Here is an 18,425-nt window from a genome sequence, read left to right as displayed (position 1 = left end):
TAAACATAAAAATTCAGTTCTGGACTTTCTCATTACAGTCTTCCCAGTGAAGGAAACCTGAGATATTCCAAGGTACTTCACCACAGAGCAAGATACACTGGAAGACTAACAAGCTCACTATACTCGGCTGCAGCAGAGTGCACACCAAGAGCTCTAAGGTTTTCTCCACTTCTATTCCATAACACGGAAGGGGTTTTGTTTCCTGGGGCTTTTTTAATTTTTGTTTTGGGTTTCTGTTTTTTTTTAAAGCATACCTTTTTCTGCAGGGGAGGGGTAAAACCAAAAGACAAATATTCAGGCCTTTGCTTCCTATGAAGATATCTAGAGCAGGCTACTAAAAGTAAAAGGACAGACAAAAAGACAATCCAGCATTCAAATGGCTTTTGCCTTCCTGTCATTTATTGGTTTTTCAAAAAGAAAGAAAATAGTATAGCCTCAAACAGCTGACTGTCCTAATAGCCATCACTGGACTAATCTAAGGAGAGCTTGGGAAACAACTTGCCATTATTTGCTTTTTCAGGTCAAGACACAAAGACATTCTACAAATGACGGCTCAGAAGACTACTTTAAAAACAAAAACAAAACCTCAAAAAAACCCACCACAAAATCCCCCCTCAAAAAACCCCATGGAGATTTATGAAAAAATTAAAAAACACAAGTCCATCTTCAGAAAATAATGGTGAAGAGCCAAGCATGACTACCTGAGGGCTCTCTCTTGCTGAGGCCTAGCTCTCCTCAAGGATTTCACTGCCCAATTACCACAGGAGCACCAAGCAGCATTTTTACATTAAAATAGAGGCCTGCTGACAGGCCAAGGTTGCCATTCCAGTGCAGCCTGACAAATGTTCCATTTCTCCCAAACTGCATGGCATGAGATGTTTCACCATAAGACCACACCAATACCTTCATCCTTCCCTGCAGCACAGCAAATGCAGACAGAGCTAAGATGTGCACCAGAGCCTCATGCTTTGCTCTCCCAGACATCACAGCCATCAGCAGACACTACAGCAGCAGATGCTGTAGGGTACTGGAGATGGGACATTAGATCATTGGAGACATGGTGCACAGCAGGCAGCTGTAGGGTACGGGTTCACCTTCAAATACTAGCTAGGAGGGGGGGGTCCTGAAGAAAGCAACAAAGCACTGGGAACAGGATTACCTGTTGCTTTGGCAGTGGGTGCCCGCCTGCACCTGAGTGTGTGTCCCTCCTCACCATACCTACAAGTGCCCTGAGAGAAGCCACCAGGCTCTCTAGCAGGCAGCCGCTCACTCCAGGCTAAAGTCCTGCCAGCTTTAGTCTCTCCCAGGAGCCAAGGCAGCAGCCGGCTGCTCTGCTGCTCCAGCACTTGCCTGAGCATGGCAGGGCTACAGACCGGCAGTCGTCTTCCTCGCTCCCCACGCTTTTCACCTGACCTCAGAGTAACCTCGACTGTACAGACAGGCTGTTTTAAGAAGTCATTTGTATATACGTAGTTGATGCACGGTACCTTTGCAGAGAGCCACCAGACTTTCACAACTCTCTCTTTTGTGAATGCAGGCAGTGAGGATTAACCCTCACTTCTGCAAATAATCCCCTGATTTTGCAGCACACTTCTTTTAGTGATGACTGTTGAGTGGGGAGGAGCAGACAGTATTTCTTCCTACTGCTACTTTTTTTTCAATCTATAAATGATTTGTGTTGTGCAAAGGGAATTTTCTGGCACCACACAGGGCACCTCTGAGCACTGGGCAAAACAGCTGAGTTTGTGACCACACCCAAGTGTCACTTATCAGGATGTTTTGGTACTGGTCTGGGCTTACATGCACACCTAGCATCAGGCACATACTTCACTCATGGCGTTAGAGCATTGCCAGAGTGTGTGTACTCAAGTTGGATGGTATGAATCCTGCTGTGTCTACTCGGTTTACAATGATTTGCCTGACCTCTGAAACCAGAACTGAGCATCGCTGAGGGTACTGACACTGGATCATGCCTGGAGGCATCTTAGCCTACAATCACCTGCTTAAAGCTACAGTCCCCCTCAGTCCTGCAGATGTTCAGGGACCAGCTGACAGACAGCCCTATACTACCCAACACAGCCCACTACCCAGCACAACAAGCTACCCTGCTGTCCTCCCCACCAGACAAGCAAAGGTGGTTACTCCAAAAGAAGCATGCTGGCACTGGAACACCTCTGAACTGCAGAATGAAGGTTTTCACTATTTCCTCTCAGGCACCTGGTCACAGTGGCCCAGGCATGTGTACAAAACGTCTTTTTTGCACATCCACAAGCAACTACTAAGTGAGTGGCAGCATAGTGAAATGTGAATCCAATGGGTTGCCCCCCACACTAACTAAAGATGGGGGTAAACTGGTGACACAGCTGATCTGTATCTGCAAGCAGACACTGCAGCACAATCACTGTATTTCGCAGAACAGTTCAGGCTGGAAGGGACCTCTGGAGGTCATCAGGTCCAAGCCCCTGCTCAAGCAGGGCCACCTACAACAAACCGCCCAGGACTGTGTCTAGATTTTTTTTGTAGTATCTCTTAAGTAGGGAAACTCCATGACCTCCCTGGGCAACCTGTGCCAGCGCTCAGCCACCCTCACAATAAAAAAGTGTTTCCTGATGTTTGGGAGGAACCTCCTGCATTTCAGCATGTGCTCACTGCCTCTTGCCCTGTCACCATAACCTGGCTCTATCCTCTTTGCAGCCTCCTTTCAGGTGTTTATATAAACGGAGGAGATCCACCCGCAAGCCTTCTCCTCTCCAGATTGAACAGTCCCAGCTCTCTCAGGCTTTCTTCATGGAAGGGATGTTCCAGTCCCTTCATCACCTTGGGCACATTTTGCTGGACTCTCTCCAGAAGCTTCATGCCTTGCCCTCTTGTACTGGGAAGCCTAACCTCAAACTCACTGCCCACCAAGCAGAATAAGAGGAAGTCTAAATGCTCTAACTATATGAAGAAACATTCTTTCCAGAGCAGACAGGAACTCAGGCTGCGTCCCTGTCAGTGCAGAGTCAAGTCCCAACCATGCTTCAGCTCTGTTAATGCGCATCTGAAAATCTTGCAAAAATCTGCTTGACTGTTACCTAAGAGAACGCAGTCCCACAAGTAACTAGTAGCCCCATGGGCCTCTCACACCCTCATCTTGGTAAGATCAAGTCTGCCCATCAAAATCTGAAACCTAGACAATAAATATGATGAGGAATCCTGTAAGCATCCCAGACTCTCCCAACTGCAGTTAAGTCCTGGAACATCCACTTCCTCCCTTATAACAAGAAGTACTCAGCTCCTAAGGATAGACAGGGTCCCTCTGCGGAAGATGCAGAACTCCTTACAGCCAGCCTCTAAAGCCAGCATTTCCCAAGGTGCAACCTGAAGCTGTTTTCGTATTTCACAGAAGTGCTGAACAGCTGCTGCCAGCATTCACTAAGCACTGACCCATACACAAAAGCACTGGCATACAGTCATACAGTGCTCGTAAGGTGGATGAGCTATGACCACTGTGCCTGCAGCAGGCAGGAGAAGCCTGCAGGTACCCGGAGGCCCAGGCACAGACAGCCGGGATAGTTATTGCATTAGAGTGCATTCCATTCAGATGCAAGCAGGCCCCTGCGAACAGGTCAAGGGGCTTGCTCAACTGTATTTAACAGACACAGTAACAGCAAAATTGCACATGTGCCTGACGTACACTCCATGAGACAGATTACTCTGAATCCTGCAAACTATTAATATCTAAACATCCCACACTTATTATACGGACACCCAGACTCTACAACATTGGTATGCCATACCAGAAGAAAACAGAACAACCTAGAGGTGAAATCCTAGACTGCCAAAGAACACGTGACAGAGAGTTTCATTTTGGGGACCAGCCACTGGATTTCTGTGGAAGATGGAGTTGTAGAGTTTGGACAGTTTTCACTGTTAGAAAACGAAGAAAAACATTCAAAAAGGCAGGCTGGCCAGAAAAGTCTGAGTATTGTTGCAATATTGAAAGTGAAAGGGGAGGAAGAGGGTGGGGAGAGGTGCACTTTTTAGGCAGAAAAATCAAAGTGAGATTAAAATTAACTTCTCCATTTAATCTGATTATTCATTTAAACTGTTTGTACAACTGTTCTAGACACTTAGGTGATAAACCCAAATAATTGTTCCTACAGAGAGGCAGACTTCAAGAGGGAGGTATAACTGAAACAAAAATTTACACAAGTGAAAGTTCGTGAATAGCTTCTTCAGTGTTTTCAGTTTAAATTCTAATACAGAAAAATTGACACAAAAGCTGGTGCTTTGGCAGATGACTAAGTCACAGTTAATGTGACAGATAACCAAGTGGGGCTCCTTAAAACACTTCAATGAAAAGGGAGGTAGGTATAACCTCCCAGGGCCATCTAACCAATGCTAAAGATCTCAAGCAAATTACCTTTGTATTTCTACAAGTTTACAAATTGTGATTTCTAAACCACAAAAGCACCACACAGAAATACTGCTTAAGAAAAATAACACATGGCAGAACTACAGTGAAAAGTAACTGCAGGAGCATGTGATTACGAGCTAGTACCATTTGCTATGTGTAAACAAAAGAAGTCCAACACCAGTAGTAGAGGTATGCTATAGGTACACCGTGTTTCACGAGAGCTGTTTTAGCAAAAGCTGACAGAATTACAAGTGTAAATAACTGCATTTAGATTGAAAACAGGAACAACTGGGAGTCATTTAAGAACATTTTATGAAATAGCCCAGACAGCCTCAATTCCACACAAGGAGGAAAAAAAAAAATTAACATAACAGCAGCCAGGACAGGAGGGGAGACAAAAGCGGAAAACTGGAATAGGCAAGACAAAAATTTGGGAAATTTCACAAATTTGTAATAGAAGGAGTCAAATGAAGATCTCTGGTGCTCCACGTGAGACCTCACTTTATTTTTTTTTTTTGAATCACAAAACACTTGCAACCACATTGGTCCCTCACTAAACTGCCACAGTCGAACACTTGATATTTATTAACAAGGAAAAAAAAACATACTTAATTTGCAAATATTTACCTCTGTGTTTTTTTGGTTTTGTTTGTTTTTTTTTTTTTTTAACAGAAACTCAGACTACATTTGCAATGACTTCCACTGTAGCACCCACTGAAGGTTAAGTGTTATGGAGGATCTTCTGAAGTTAGAACATTGTCACTCAGCAGGTCCGCACACCCCTTATCAAAGAGTTCCCAAAGGATGGGAAAGAGGTGAGATTAAGAGAGCGCATACCAAGAGCTATGCAGTTGCAACATTTCAGATGGTTTGCTGTACAAAGTCAGAGGTTTTGAGGAGCTAGGCATCTGCTAAGCAACTGATCATACAACAAACCAACATAGTATGCATTAAGTAATAGTTGTTTAAACAGTAAGTATTAAATTACAGAGGTGAATGTCCTCAACAGACAGCTGTCTTCCAAACAGGATCCCAGCAATATTAAGATTGGGGTCAGAAACTTAAATATTTTTACCCACTAGATAGAATAAAAACATAGAATTACTATGACAGTATTTGCAGGTGACACAAAAGCCGTGGACTGGTAAACTAAGAGGAGGAAATTATGCTGAAAAGTAATCAGAAGAACCTGTAAACCAGAAACTGTCAAAGACTGTGCATCTGAATACTGTTAAATGTAAGCCTGTCAAACAACAAATGAACCCACTCTGAAAAGCAATTATTTAGAAGAGTATTTGAGTTACTGCAGATAGTCATCTAAACACAAGTAGTTTAATGTCATGGCTTGGAAGTCTGTTGCACTCCTTGAACACACCTCAACAGTGGTATCCCAACTAGCAGAAGAAAAATTTTACTCCTGTACTTGTAATAAAAATATATATACATATCAGTGTTCAATTCTGATCATCTGTAGTTCAGTGATGAGGTTGAAGAGGTTGGAAAGGAGTTGGAAGACAGCTACGACAATGACTAAGGGATTAGAAAATCCACCCTACAGTTACAGCGTTAGGACTGAACCATGAACCATCCAGACTGAACCATGAACAGGGGATACTGGAATACTTTCTTTTTGTTCTTGAAGTTGTTACCAAATGTAACATTCAAGAAGATAATGAATTTAAAACCTGAGTAATGTAGTTATTTTATTTCTTATACTTCATCTAATTTCAAAAAATAGATTCTACAATAAACAAACAGGTTATCAGACAGGTTGCTGATATTTTGTGGAACAGCCATGTATTTTGTTTCAAAAAACACCCCACCCTCAAAAAAGAAACCCAACAAGAAAAAAAAAAGCAATATACAAGGCAGCCTGAGAGCTGCTGAACACAGTGATACATACAATTAATGTCACTATACCCCAACTACAGTCTAGATTCATAGGTTGAAATATTAAAGAAAACAGATATACTAAACCAACAAGTAAACACCTGTCTTACTTGTGGCTCTGTTCTGACCACTTCTCGGAGTTTTGGCTCTCTGTGCACATAAAAAAAACTTGCAAAGAAATGAGAAGGTATTAGCGAATTGCATGTCACTATACATAAGTAGCTTGGTATCATGTAAACAGAACAACTAAAACACACAGGCACCAAAGGGGATGACCTATTTCCCCAGGCAGAGATTATGCCAGAAAAAAATCATCACACCTTGGAGATGGAAACAACTAAAATATAAAGCAAAGACATTACAAAGTACTGTCACAGTGGCTTTATTTTACTTTTTTTTTTTTAAGCTATTCTAACATAAGAATGTGCCCTAACGGCTTGACATGTCATATATACATTAACTTTGCATAACTGCCAATAAAAAAACATGTTATTTTGCCTTTTAAAAAAACAAAAGCCATGTACCTCCTCCTGCTTTACTGGCATTGTATCATTTAATGGGAAAACTCCACAGACAAAAAAAATGCAATGTAAAAATTTAAGTACTATGCTCCTCACTTTACTACATGAAATTGTAGACCAGAATGTCTGTAAATCAAAAGATTCAGCCAAAGTATTCTCTGAGAGTAACCAAATGAAAACTGCACTAACAAAACTAACCTGTTGTAAAATAAAAAAAATTGAAAAAACAAAACAAAAAAAAAACCAAAAACAAAAAAACCCCAAAAACCCTAGGCACAAGAATGCCATTACCCAGAGAATGCTTGTGTCAGAAATTTCTCCAAGGGAAACAACTTAAAAGCATACATATTAACTTCACTGTTCAGTGCCAGAGGTTTGCATTTGTCAGTGGGAGTTCTGCCCCAGTTGAGCTATTAGCAAATTCTGTTCATATTGTTTATCTGATTTTGGTTCAAAATCTTCAGAGATTATCACAAATCTAGTTCTTAACCCTAACTAGATTTAATAATTAATAGCAGTGTATTACTGTTGTACAGTCAAACACAGAACAAAACCACAGTGAATCAGAATTCATTATTACCATGTCTTGCAGATAAGAAGCAAGAACGAATGGAATCAAGTAAATAAACCCTAAGAGAACAAAAATTGTTCTGGACAAAGAATGTTTCTAGATTCCTGTGATCACAGATGGTATTAACAGCCAAGTTTAAATAATTAGAAGTGAAACCATCTTTAAAAGTAAATTACTGACGCTACCATCAGAATTAGATCAAATACACTATTAGCTAATTTACTCAAATCCAATGAATCTCAGTTCTGTTCGTACAAAATACTCCATTTTACATTTTGATGAAAGCAAATTTATTCCTAAATTGTCCGTTCTGCCCTTCTATGAAATCAGCTGCTAAACCAGGAAAAACAGTAATCTAAGTGAAATCCATCTTTTCATGGATCAGAGTAAATGTTTATTATCTCCTTCAGTTTATTTATCGTTTCAATGTTGACACAAACAGAGACCATGAGGAAAACACAGTACAAGTCTCATGCTATTTCTTCTCAACATTCTCTTCCCACTAAGAAAAACAAAAGTATGATTAGGTGCATTTTCGGGGGGGGAGGGGGGGGGCACAAAAATAAAGCATTGTTCCATCCAGCTATCAGGTTGGGAAGAAGTATAACATGTTTAATTCCAGGAAATTACTTATTACCAAAGCATACTAATCACAGAATCACAGACCAGTCTGGGTGGGAAGGGATCTTCAAAGATCATCCAGTCCAATACCCTTGCCACATGTAGAGACATCCTTCACTCTATGAGGCTGCTCAGAGCCCCGACCAACCTGGCCTGGAACACTTCCAGGGATGAAGCATCCATAGTTTATCTGGGCAACCTGTTCCAGTGTCTCACCACCCACATGATAAAAAACTTCTTCTCTATGTCCAATCCAAATCTACCCTCTTTCAGTTTAACACAACTGCTCCACGTCCTGTCACCACAGAACCTCGTAAAAAGTCTCTCTTGTCTTTCTTACACACCACACCCCCTTTGTGTGTTGAAAGGCTGCAGTAAGGTCTCCCTGCAGCCTTCTCTTCTCCAGGCTGAACAGCCCCAATTCTCTCAGCCTTTCCTCACAGAGAGGTGCTCCAGTCCTCGGATCATTTTTGTGGCCCTCCTCTGGACCAGCTCCAGCAGGTCCATGTCTTTCCTGTGCTGAGGGCTCCAGAGCTGGATGCAGGACTCCAGCTGGGGTCCTGTGAGAGCAGAGTCAAGGAGGAGAATCACCTCCCTTGACCTTCTTTTTGATGCAGCTCAGGATACAGTTGGTCTTCTTGTCTGCAAGTGCACACTGCCGTCTCAAGTCCAGTTTTTCATCCCCCAGTACCCCCCAAATCCTTCTCCACAGGGCTTCTCTCAATCTGTTCATCCCCCAGCCTGTACTGATGTAGGGGAATGCCCCAATGCAGGGGCAATGCACCCAGGACCTTGCACTTGGCCTTGTTGGACTTCATGAGGTTCATACAGGTCCACTCCTCATCCTGTCAAGGTCCCTCTGGATGGGATCCTAGCGTCCCTTCCCTCAAGTGTACCAACCATACCACTCGGTGTCATCTGGAAATCTGCTGAGGGTGCAACTCCATCCCACCGTCTATGTCTTAATGATGATATTAAACAGGGACACCACTCATTACTGTTTCCACTTGGACACTGAGCCATTGGCTCTTTGGCTGCAGCCAGCACGTCAATTCCTTATCCATCTAACAGTCCATCCATCAAATCTGTATCTCTCCAATTTAGAGGGATCTTGTGCGAGACTGTGTCAAAGGTCTTACAGAAGCCTAGATAGATGACATCATACCTCCTTCTTTGTCCACCAATGCAGTTACTCCATGATAGGTGGCCACTAGATTAGTCAGGCACAATTTGCCCTTTGTGAAGACAAGATGGCTCGCTCTCAACACCTCCTTGTCTTCCATACGTTCCCACATATCTTCCAATTGGAACTGTTCCATGATCTTATGGCTAAGTTATAGCCTGTGTTTTGGCTTGAGTTTTATCATTGCCAAAGATATTTCTCCATCCTGGGGGATTAAAAAAGTTTCACACATTAGAAGTGTTTCTCATGAGTGATTTACACTAAATCCTTTTGGCACAATGTGCAACACCTGTAACTTCCCAGATGAAACCCCACCACAAAAATTAATTTAAAAGGAGACTTGATGGATCAGGGGAACGGTAATGAGATTAAGGAACTTTGATCTCTAAATTTGTTTCAATAATAAACCAGGTCAGCAGTGTTCAAAAGTCAGTCAGACAGTTGCTTGGTGGCCTACACTCCCGAGAAAAGCTACTATCTCATCACTTTTAACAATGACCACGTGCACACATCATAACCACACCTAATAAAAACCGAGAGCCTCAGGACAGGAGATATTACATTGGCATGATGGTTGTCTCTTTCTGAAAATCCTTCTAAGTGTCAGGTTCAATCAACATACAAACATCAAATGAAACAGAGCAAAAGAGAATTTAACTTGAGCTATTCAAATATATGTGTAAAACCATGTGTTTTGTTCTTCAGACTTTTTTACCCTGCCACAACCAGTGTCTCAGTTTCCAGGCTACTATTATTTCCTGTTCAAAAATAAACAAAAAAAGAAGTAGAAGTGAGAAGTATTGTTAAGAATCATTCTTTTCTCTCCTGTAAGATCAACAGAGTTAAGGCAAATTATGCTTGTAACAAAGGAGTATTTTTGGTTTGGTGTTTGTTTGTTGTTGGTTTTTTTTAAACACTGTTCCTTTTTGTAAACTACCTTTGAAAGGTTTTCACTATCAACATAGAATGCTGATTTCAACACCATGTAGACAACACAATCCAAAAGGGCAAACATCAAACCATCAAAGTACCTGGATGGCTACATAAGAACCTACTGAAGATACATGAACAATGCCATTAGTTTTCAGTATTTAATTTCCATTGCTTTTACTGCTCTGGTCTATGACATGAAGTGACAGAGATAGTGTTTAGTAAATCCAGTATCAGAGTAAAATAAAAGTTCCATACTCGATCCTCAATTTCCCAATCCTGAACAGTTCAAAAGCACAAGGAATGATGGCACCTTTCCCAACTTTCATGCATTTTGAGTTTTTCTGGCCTTGTAAGTTAGCAATTCCTGCTACAGAAACCTTCTGTTTGACGTTCTGGCTGATTCTATTCACCCAGAAGTGTGGACTGGAATAGCTTTCAGCATTATTTTCCAATGCTCTCCAATATGAGCAGGATAATTAACATTGAAGTCTTCAGAGTTGAAAACTCTCCTGTGATGGGTTTATAGAACAAGGAGAGCAAAGCAACGTTCCTTAACTTACAGAAATGTTCTCACCCAGTACAAGCATTCTTGTCAAAGATCATCTTGTTTCTTTTGCGTTTGCAGCTGCTAGAGCAATCAACTAGTCAAGGACCAAGAAGTAGCATGCTAGCAGCAAGTGAGTATATAGCTTGAGTCCAGTGACAGACCTACTAACAAGACAAGGTAGTAATGTACATCCTGTGCCATAAGAGCAAATACTGTGAAATCGAAAACATTTTTTCCTTACGGAGAATTGCAACACATACCTAAGACATGTTCACTACACAGTACCTCAGTTTATAAAACTATGATCAAGAAGGGGATTTCTTTTAGATGATTTCATGGCTATGGCATAACTAAACTAATAATTTTTAAACTCTTGATTCCTGTTTACTGAAACAGTCTCTTAACAGGTTGGGTTTCCATCACATCCAGTTACACCAACTTCCTACAAAAGAGTAAACCGGAGCTCTCCTCTTGGCGGTGGCTAGCTCCTTCCGGAAAAAAAAAAACAACCCTTCGGACCCACATTTGGTGATAAGAATATCAGAATTGTATTTTCAGTTAAATTCAAAAGAGTTAAGGACCCAATTGCATTGATCTCTTCAGAGAAGAGACTATTTCAGGATAGGGGCGGGGGGGGATAGGGAAGAATATAACATATTTCAAATGTTGACTGCTCTTTCCACAATTTTCCTCAGGGAAAAACAAATCCTCCTTCAACAGACTTTTGACAGATGAAGCTGAGTCCCAAAGCATTTCGACAGGGACCACCATGGCATAATCCTAGATACAAAACAAAAGGCATAGACAATCAACGAGGACAGGACCTTGGGTAAACATTTAATCCATCTATTTGCTCCGAGACAAAAGCAGACCCAGACCTAGGAACTAGACTGCCTAGTCCCATTCCTAACAGATGTTACTTCCATGTGCAGCGCAGGTCAACCTAACTTACAAACAACGAAGCTCTGAAATGAAGGTGTCCATGCACAGCTCAGCTGTGCTCAGACAACAATGACAACACCTGTACCGTTTCCATTTACTGAATCACCAGGGGTTTCCACTTTCAGAAACTTCCTGATGTTCTGTTGCTTTATTCAAGCTATGCACATACTGCACACCACCTCGTCTTCTGAGAAAGACAAAGCTGAACCACCATGGTGGGGCTTGCCTAAACCATACCGTTCCTATTAGTGGTTTGGTGGATGATTCTGCCTGAACAGATCGACAAAGGAGGAATCTTGTTTGGCAAGTTTTATTTTTGTTTCTGGAATAGCCACATCACCTTCTCCAATGCAGAACGAAATCAGCAACAGCACTTTTCTGTCGTCAACTGCATCTGCACAGGGGTCCTGGGATAAAACTCTGTAGTCCTGTTGAACACTAAGGACAGCACGCAAATGGAAGTAGTTTGATTATTGCAGGGCATTGGTTCTTTGAAAACCCACAAAGGACAAAAATCTGTAATCACCCTTCAGTTTAGCCTTTGTACCAGCATTACTTATTGGGGCAACAATGTGCTTTCGGAACATTTAAGATTTAATCTTTAATTTAGCTTGAGAAAACGTTTGTGCTGTTCCTGGAACTCGCCCAGTAACTTTCAAAACTTTTAACTTCTGAAACTGTGGTCTCTCTTAGACTCGTGCCCTCCAGTGTTAATGTATCTAACTTCATTGCACAGAGTTAACAATACTTAAAGCCTGCTGCACTCTTCCTTCTTTGCTGCTAAGAACACCGCGTATATGACTTCCTAATTCATCCTTGGTTTTGTACTGCTTTCCCACTTTTCATTCTGGACGGTCAGAGGTTTTATAGTTAGAGTAAATAAAAGGTGAACACTGAAAAACTGACATAATGTTATTAATAACAGCTGTTCATACATAGTAGCACTGGAGTGCAAGAAGAGCTTTTTCCCCGAGCCTTATACCATTCAGCAGGGCAAGAATAAATGCTCGGTGTTCATAGCATTCCACTACTGCAACAAAGCTAATTACCATTAATCACACATCTACCTTATAATGTTATTTCACACCTTCCTGGGATTAATTTTGCAAAGATGGTCGTATTATTTCAAAAGAAATGCTCTCCCCTATGAAACTGAAATTGCCAGTGCCATTATACACCAACAAAAATAATTTGAGACAGCTAAAAGAGACGAATTATTATTTCTTAACTTTGCAGCATAGACTCAAATATCCATTCCCAAGAGATTCTTCTGCTCAGCATATATTTTTCCCTCCTGCACTAATTCAATATTGTTCATCAATGTAAGATACAAATTTGGGGTCACTTGGCTCTTTGACATATGAACAAAACTCAGCATTCTTTGACTATTCAGGCCCTCAGCTAGCTCCTATTACTTCAGTGGGTGCAGATCACTTCTAAAGAAGTCAAAACAGCAACAAATCCTTTTTAACAGCTGCAAACAAAATATCCCTTCATGATGCATTAAAAATAAGTATGTTCTTCAACATGTCCTAAGTGTATGTCCTTCATATATTACCACACTGATATTCAGATATTCTTATATATGGACATACATGTCTATGCATGAATATATCAAGGTATTTTGCATCCAGAATGAAATCATATTTCCTTAGAAACAGCTTCTGCTAAATAAGAGAGATTTACTAGTCTAGTTACAACACATATCACGATGTACATTAACTATTTGTTCATTTTACTGTTGTAAATATATACTGTGGTAACAACTTGAAATTATTTGAAAGTGTTCAGTGCGAGTAGGACAGACCGATGCAAATACAGGTTACAGGAAAAAATATGGGAGCCTGCTTTTCTCTCTAGCTGAAAACAAAGTTATATAAAACCAGCGTACTCCATTGTTGGCTTAATGGACCCACTTCCTCTTCAACTTATCTACAGAAAGTCTAACTCTTTCCTAATTCACGAAGTTCTGCATGTAAATCTTTAATTCAGCTGACACAGGTATAAGAAAATAAATGCATATATACCCCACATGCTTGCTGGATATTCACCTTATGTTCAAAAGCATCTTTCCACATAAGACTGGTTGCCTTTCACACTCATGCAAATGGCTTATCTTCCACCTGTTTCCTTTGGTAACACTCATATCAGGCAATTCTCTTCACTGACACAGCTGCTATCTCAAACGTCAAAACATCACCCCCTTAAAAAAAACATGTTCTGCACATGACACAATACCAGCAAATACACCACAAAATCGCAAACACTGTCACAGACCTCCAGTGCTTAACCTGGTGAAGGTTTATACATAGGTAAGCACAGCTAGACAGCTAGCAAGATACTAAATGCCACATTATTTTCTTTAATACCCAAAGCTTTTCCCCCTGAGAAAATAGTGTATAATATAAATATATAGAGTGTACCGGCAGAGGACGTCCAGGATTCAAGGTTTACAGCCACAATCTATCACCCAGGCCCACATGCTGCTTTCTGAGACCATGCAAAGTTTCTATGGATGAGAGGCACAGTGGTGTACATAGGAGCTAGAGCACGTGGCTCTTACCACTTAACAATAAATATGTACATACATGCTTAAAATACAAGCATGCAGAACACTGTACATTTTGTTTGGCATATAACAATATAAAACATTAAAACACCTCTTTTTTTTTTCCAATTATAAACACAATGTAAGTGTTTTTACAGCAAACACTGGACGGATATTAACAACTGTTAAGCTCTGGAGAACAATCATAGGGTTTTACAAAGTGCTCAGTGGTAATGAAATCCAGCAGAATTTGGAAAATATACAAGATTAAAACCAAATTCAGTCGAAGACTGAATTTGTTCCAAAGTTCCTTAAGTTGTCCTAGCTGAACTACTACTATGTAACATGCTTCAGCATCTAATTCTGAATTTTGGCCTTTCAGCATTAGAACAGTGAAAAAAAAATGCTTTATCCTGTTCTAACCTGTTCCAAAAATTAAGCAATGATGTAAAATAAAGTACCTAAAAGCAGTATTTTAATATTTAATCACAGAGAGGGTGTATTTTTAAACTACTACTTAAAAATAATCTTCTCATTCAATAAAAGTTTTCCACAAATGACTTCGCATTTTAATCTCTTTGATGACATGAAAAGTGAAAAGATATCATCATTAATACACAAGAAGGGTGTACCAAGCACCATGTACGTGTGTGTGTGTCATGCAGTAACAGTTAGGAGGAAACTAACTCACTTTGCAACGACGCACTGTTATTTTCCACAAGTTAAGGGGGAAAAACCTCTTCTGATCCAAAAATGTTAATTTTTTTTTCTATGTTTGCTACATATGTGCATTTGTATGTACTTACATATAATTTTTAAACAAGTATAAGAAAACAATCTGGCAGAGACACACTTATTTGTGCCTAGCAACCTTTTGAGTTAGCAACACCTTTCACTTGCACCAAGTCTGAAGAACATGCATGGTCAACTAACATGGCTCAGCTTAAGCTGTGCTAGCACTCTCCTTTATGAGCCAAAGGATACGCCTCAGTCCCATATTCCAAAACCTTTAACCCTACTTAGGCTTTTAAGTCCCACAATACTTCTCCAAGTGGGACTGAGTAGTTGGCACTTCTGGAAAAAAAATGACTACAAAAACACATTTGCCTATGTTTACATAAAATAAAATTAAGCAACACAATTTACATTTTTAAGGTGAAAGACATGTAACAGGACAGTTAGGGTCTAATTCAATTTTTAAAAAAGGAGATGACTTTAAGCAATTTCAGGTGGTTTTAGTGCTACCAGCCTCATCCTTTCTAACAGCTGCTTTTATTTTCTAAAATGTTTTTTTATGTCTCATAACCATGTGAATGATCCACACAAACAACACCAACTTTATAACAGAGCTGCCAATGCTGGGGAAGCACTGAGAGTGACTCAAAAAAAAATAAGAGTTCAGATGCCTAAAAGAAGCCCACTAATCAAAAAATTTTCCTCAAAATTTGTTTATAAATCTAAACTTGAATCTCTACCCAGTCCCACAACTCCAACAGTGGTTCACCACTACACTGCGTTTTACAAGATGAGATCATTACGTGTTAATCCAAACATCTGCACATGCACACACACTTTCAGTCAAACATACGACAGAGCCTGACAAAGCAAAAGAGCAAAAATACGTGCACAGCAACAATCTCTGTAGCTGTTTCATTACCCAAGTAAACACATACACTGTTGAGTATGAGCAGCAGAACATTCACCCCTCTTGGTCTCTAGCACACCATGTTTATGCCTCCACAAGCGTGTCAGAACTCTTGGTTTGCACTGATGCTGATGAATGCAAAAACCTTTCACACAGGCACTCGAAATAGTTTTCCCCAATGCCTTCTACGGGTCAGCTTCTCCCCTGTTCTCCCTCAAGTCACCGCATACCATCTGGTCCAAAGTGATGCCACAGCCGGACCCCAATCTTACCGCTGCCGACACTTCACGTGGGAGGACTCTGCAAAGCAGTACAAGCTCTGCATTACTGACTGCAGAAGTGGATCTCTGAATTCCTTCTCTGGGTAATACATATTGGTCCCATTCAGTAAATTTGAGATACTTTTGAAAACTTGGGAGAAGCCTCTAGCACCACCACAAGAAAAAAAATCAGGAAAATACAGAAACAACATGGACCTGAGTAACAAGCCAAATATGCCAACCACCTCTCCTGAAATGAATGTATATCATTAAGTAACTATAGTTAAACATCCACAAAATTAAGCAAAGGCAAGCTATCTATCCCCCATTTTATCTTCTTTGCGAATCCTAAACCAGTCATAACGTGCACTTCCACCAACCAAGATCAGGCCAAACTGAGACAGAACACCATCACTGGGAACGCTGCATATGCCTCCACACCGGTTCAGGATGGCAACACCTTTCTCCACACCCTTCTCCACATCCAGAAGACAAGCTGGAGGAAATAGCGTATTCATACGGAATCGCCAGAATGCATTCTGACTGTTCCTTTCAACTCTCCTTACCTCACTCAAAAGGCAGTTTACTCCCCCAGTATAAATCACTACTTTCACATACATGACCCAAGACAAAAATCTTCCGCATAAACATCCCGCGTTCACTCGGAACACCCCCGCTCGCCCCGACGCCGGCGCGGACATGTTGCGAGGCCTGCGAGTCCCGGGCAGCGGCTTGTCACCACGGGAGCTACGCGACGCAGCACGGCACGCTCGATACGGGCAGACGTGTTTTAATTCAAAAGCCTTACTTCAACGCGAGCCAAATCTCTGTTAGACAAACGCTGCGTCCGCATACTTGCGGCTCCACAATAACAACCTCTGTTTTAATGAGAAGAGAAACGATACAATAGATTTTCTTTCCTGACCGGTGGGCAGATTCCAAAGGTATTAAAGCTCCTGTCACCTCCTCCCGCACGCTCCAGGTCACTCCTCAGCTTCGCGTGTGCGTCTAGGGCTTTGCGGCCCCCTTTTCTTTCCAAAGACCGGCCTGCAGCACGAGCCTAAGCCCCTTACCCCAGTTTACCTCACTGAACAAAAATCGCAGCAGAAAAGCCGCAACCCGTGGGCCAACGGCCTCCCCCCGGCCCACAGAACAATGCCGGGATTAAACCCGCCGCCACCGACCCGCACCGCGACACCCCCCCCCCGCCATCGCCCTCCCGCACACCGCCGCCGGCATTTGCCCCCCCCGCGCCATCCTTCCCCGCTCCATTTTGTAAGGCCGTTCCCCCACCCCGCTGAGCCGCAGCCGCTCGCCCCGCCGCCGGCGATGCCCGCAGGCGGCCACCACACGCCCCGCCGGCTCCCCGCAGCGGAGGCGGCGAGCGAGCGCCCGCGGGCAGCGCAGCCCGGCCGGCCCCCGCCGCCGCCCGCCTCGGCCCCACCATGTAACGCGCCGGCCGCGGGGAGCCCGGGCGGCGGCGGCGATGCCCGGGCTGCAGCCCCGGCGGCACCTGGGCCGTGCGCTGCCGGCGGCGGCCCGAGGCGAGGCGGCCGCGCCGCGCCAGCCCCGCACTCACCCAGCAGCAGCAGCTTCAGCTCCCGGCGGGCGTCCCGCTTGTCCCGGCGCAGCTGCCGCTCGATCTCGTCGTTGATCCGCCGGGCTTCCTTGGCTTCCTCGCTCAGGCAGCACGCCATGATGGACTCCAGAGTCATTCTTCCTAACTGGTTCAGACACAACCCCCACCCCCCTAAAATCGCAGGCACAAATCACACGCACCCCCCCCCAACCCCCCCCGCCGCCGCCCCGCGCTCACACACACGCACCCCGCCGCCGCACCGGCCCCGGGGGGCACAGGCGCTCTCTGCCCGGGAGCCCCGCCGGGCGCCGCAGGGCAGGCGCAGGCAGCCGGCCTGGACGGCACGGACAGGGGCGAGCAGAAAGAGGCAGGGCCTCCCCGCTCCCTGCCGCTGACACCCGCTGCTGCCAACTCCTCCTCTCCTCTAAATCATGCGCCAAACAACACGGGAACATCCACCGCGGCGGCGGCAGCGCTAACCCAGCCGAGCCCAGCCGCTCGCCGCCCCGCTGCTCCCCTCCCCTCCCCTCGCCGCCGCCCGCAGCCAACGCGGTCCCCGAGAGTCCCTGGCGGACGACGCCCCCACCGCCCTCCGACGCGACCACCGCGTCCCCCGCCCCGGGGAACCGAGCGCTAACGACCGCTAATCCCTCCGCCCCTCCCCGCGCACATCTCCCGGCCGCTCCCCAAGGCCTGGAGCGGACCCCCGCTCCTGCGGGGTGGGCGAGCCCGCCGCAAAGAGACCGCTAGCGGGCGGCCCTCCTGCCCGGCGCGGCGGCGGGGAGA

At 43.5% G+C, this 18,425-nt stretch overlaps 1 protein-coding gene across 1 annotated transcript in view; it reads right to left on the bottom strand.

The window, feature by feature from the left end:
* LOC104333384 (guanine nucleotide-binding protein G(q) subunit alpha) overlaps window positions 1-17,814 on the bottom strand; it is a 139,029-nt gene extending 121,215 nt beyond the window's left edge. Inside the window, exon 1 of the mRNA XM_075447267.1 lies at window positions 17,640-17,814. Within this exon, the coding sequence (XP_075303382.1) occupies window positions 17,640-17,775 (136 nt within the window). The 5' untranslated portion in view covers window positions 17,776-17,814. The remainder of the gene's footprint in view (window positions 1-17,639) is intronic.
* Window positions 17,815-18,425: the final 611 nt, after the last annotated feature.

This window comes from Opisthocomus hoazin, chromosome Z (assembly GCF_030867145.1).
Source record: "Opisthocomus hoazin isolate bOpiHoa1 chromosome Z, bOpiHoa1.hap1, whole genome shotgun sequence".
NCBI classification, from domain to species: Eukaryota; Metazoa; Chordata; class Aves; order Opisthocomiformes; family Opisthocomidae; genus Opisthocomus; species Opisthocomus hoazin.
Note: the sequence above shows the minus strand (reverse complement) of the source record. Positions and strands in the feature narration are given on the sequence as shown.